General features: G+C 32.6%; 1 protein-coding gene across 6 annotated transcripts in view; it reads right to left on the bottom strand.

Moving 5' to 3' along the window:
• Positions 1-8: 8 nt before the first annotated feature.
• The window catches only part of LOC128250541 (uncharacterized), a 24,040-nt gene continuing 22,439 nt past the window's right edge, over positions 9-1,609 (bottom strand). For 4 of the 6 annotated variants that reach the window (XR_008266567.1, XR_008266566.1, XR_008266568.1 and 1 more), the window contains one exon: positions 625-1,290. Coding sequence is in view for 2 of the 6 variants with exons in the window: in XM_052975815.1 (XP_052831775.1) it covers positions 474-545; positions 1,128-1,290 (235 nt within the window). In the remaining 4 variants the exon portion in view is untranslated. Of the gene's footprint in view, positions 546-624; positions 1,291-1,609 lie in introns of those variants that run through there. The other 2 variants (XM_052975815.1, XM_052975814.1) reach the window with 1 other exon arrangement.

The raw sequence follows: 1,609 nt of genomic DNA, 5'->3' as shown, positions 1-1,609 counted from the left end.
TAGTTCTAAAAATATGTCCTTCTGTTGAAATGAAATTTTATTAAATTTCAATATCTTAATTTGATGTAATGTTCACATTGCTTAAATAAATGGAGTCGCATGAAACGATCGTACTGCATTAACTTTGCATATCCTTGTTGCTTATTTTGATTTTAATCACCTTATTTTGAAATTGTATGGATAATACCATAGTTAATTCTGGTGCCTAAACTTAAGTACCATATTCACCTTGAATCTAAATTATTTATATATATATATATATATATATACACGTAATTATCTGACATTTTTCTTCAGTATTGCAACCTAGATGTAGAAAATGCGGAAGACTGTGTGGTCGCTCCATTTGCAAGAAATTACTGTAAAATCATCAGCAAATCAAGTGTAATCATCTGAAGAGTGGATGGACAGTGTGGACTGCGGGAGCTTATACATTTGATGTCTGTAAAAAGAGCGTTGGAAGTGGTCGTAATTCAACCGTATCGTCTGTCATCAACTGCCAACTCAGCCATGACTGTTTTTTTTATTGAAACCATAATGTGACACTGCAATGTAAAATATTAACAACTATCACCACAAGTTAAAAACGAACGCAACAGCGAAGAACAAAGCACGGAGAATTCGTCATTGCTTAATGAATTTATTTAATTGGGATTTCATTAAGATTTGACGGATTAATATATTATGTATAAAATCGTTGTATTAATTCATGGTAGTTAGACAAATTCATCTTTTACCATTTTATTCTTGATGTTCGTTCATAATTCTCTTTTGTTATAGGATTTAATAACTGAGTTAGTATCAAAATTGAAAAAGTAGTAGTAGTAGTAGTTTTTCATTTTGTTGTTGTAGTTGTAGTAGCATGCAGCAACAGCAGCAGCACTAGTTGATGTTCTTGTAGTTGAGTGTATTTTTGTGCTTGCTGTTTGTCTGGCTCCTTTGGATAATTTGTGCATTATAGTTCTAAATGCTCTTTACCTAAAACATCAAATTCATTGTCTTCGTGGTCTCATTGATTTTCTACTTGCATGAAAAACAATCTGGCGTAAGCAATTTATCCACAAGATTCACAGGAACAGAACGTCAATAAGATTAAAATTTACAAGGAAAACGAGAAAAGCGCTTACAGTTTGCAGTATAGCGTTATCAACCTCAGGGGCAACACACACGCAACGAGTGCCCCCGGGCACCACATAACATATACAATTGTGACCTTTGCAGCAGTTCTCTATCGGAGCATGTGCACAAGGCCGTAGGGAACATGTAGCACCATCTCTCTTGATCCTGTCACTGTAAATACAGAATATATTAGGAAATAAAAGAAATATTATTAAATTATGGTTTCTCATTCAGGGAGAAGGCAAGGAATTTGTAGGGAAAGAGGATTAAACTATACTGGTATCTATCTTATCGACGTCGATAGAAAAAAGAATCTCACGGGACTTGAACTCAAAACATGAAAACCGAAACAAATACCACAAGTCATAGTCTTCTGTTCTTTTAACGGTTACTAAGTGTACTTTCTTGAATTTGTTAACGTCTATGTATATAAATATATAAATATAAATATAAATATAAATATAAATATAAATATATATATATATATATA

Source organism: Octopus bimaculoides, chromosome 22 (assembly GCF_001194135.2).
Source record: "Octopus bimaculoides isolate UCB-OBI-ISO-001 chromosome 22, ASM119413v2, whole genome shotgun sequence".
Classification (NCBI taxonomy): domain Eukaryota; kingdom Metazoa; phylum Mollusca; class Cephalopoda; order Octopoda; family Octopodidae; genus Octopus; species Octopus bimaculoides.
Note: the sequence above shows the minus strand (reverse complement) of the source record. Positions and strands in the feature narration are given on the sequence as shown.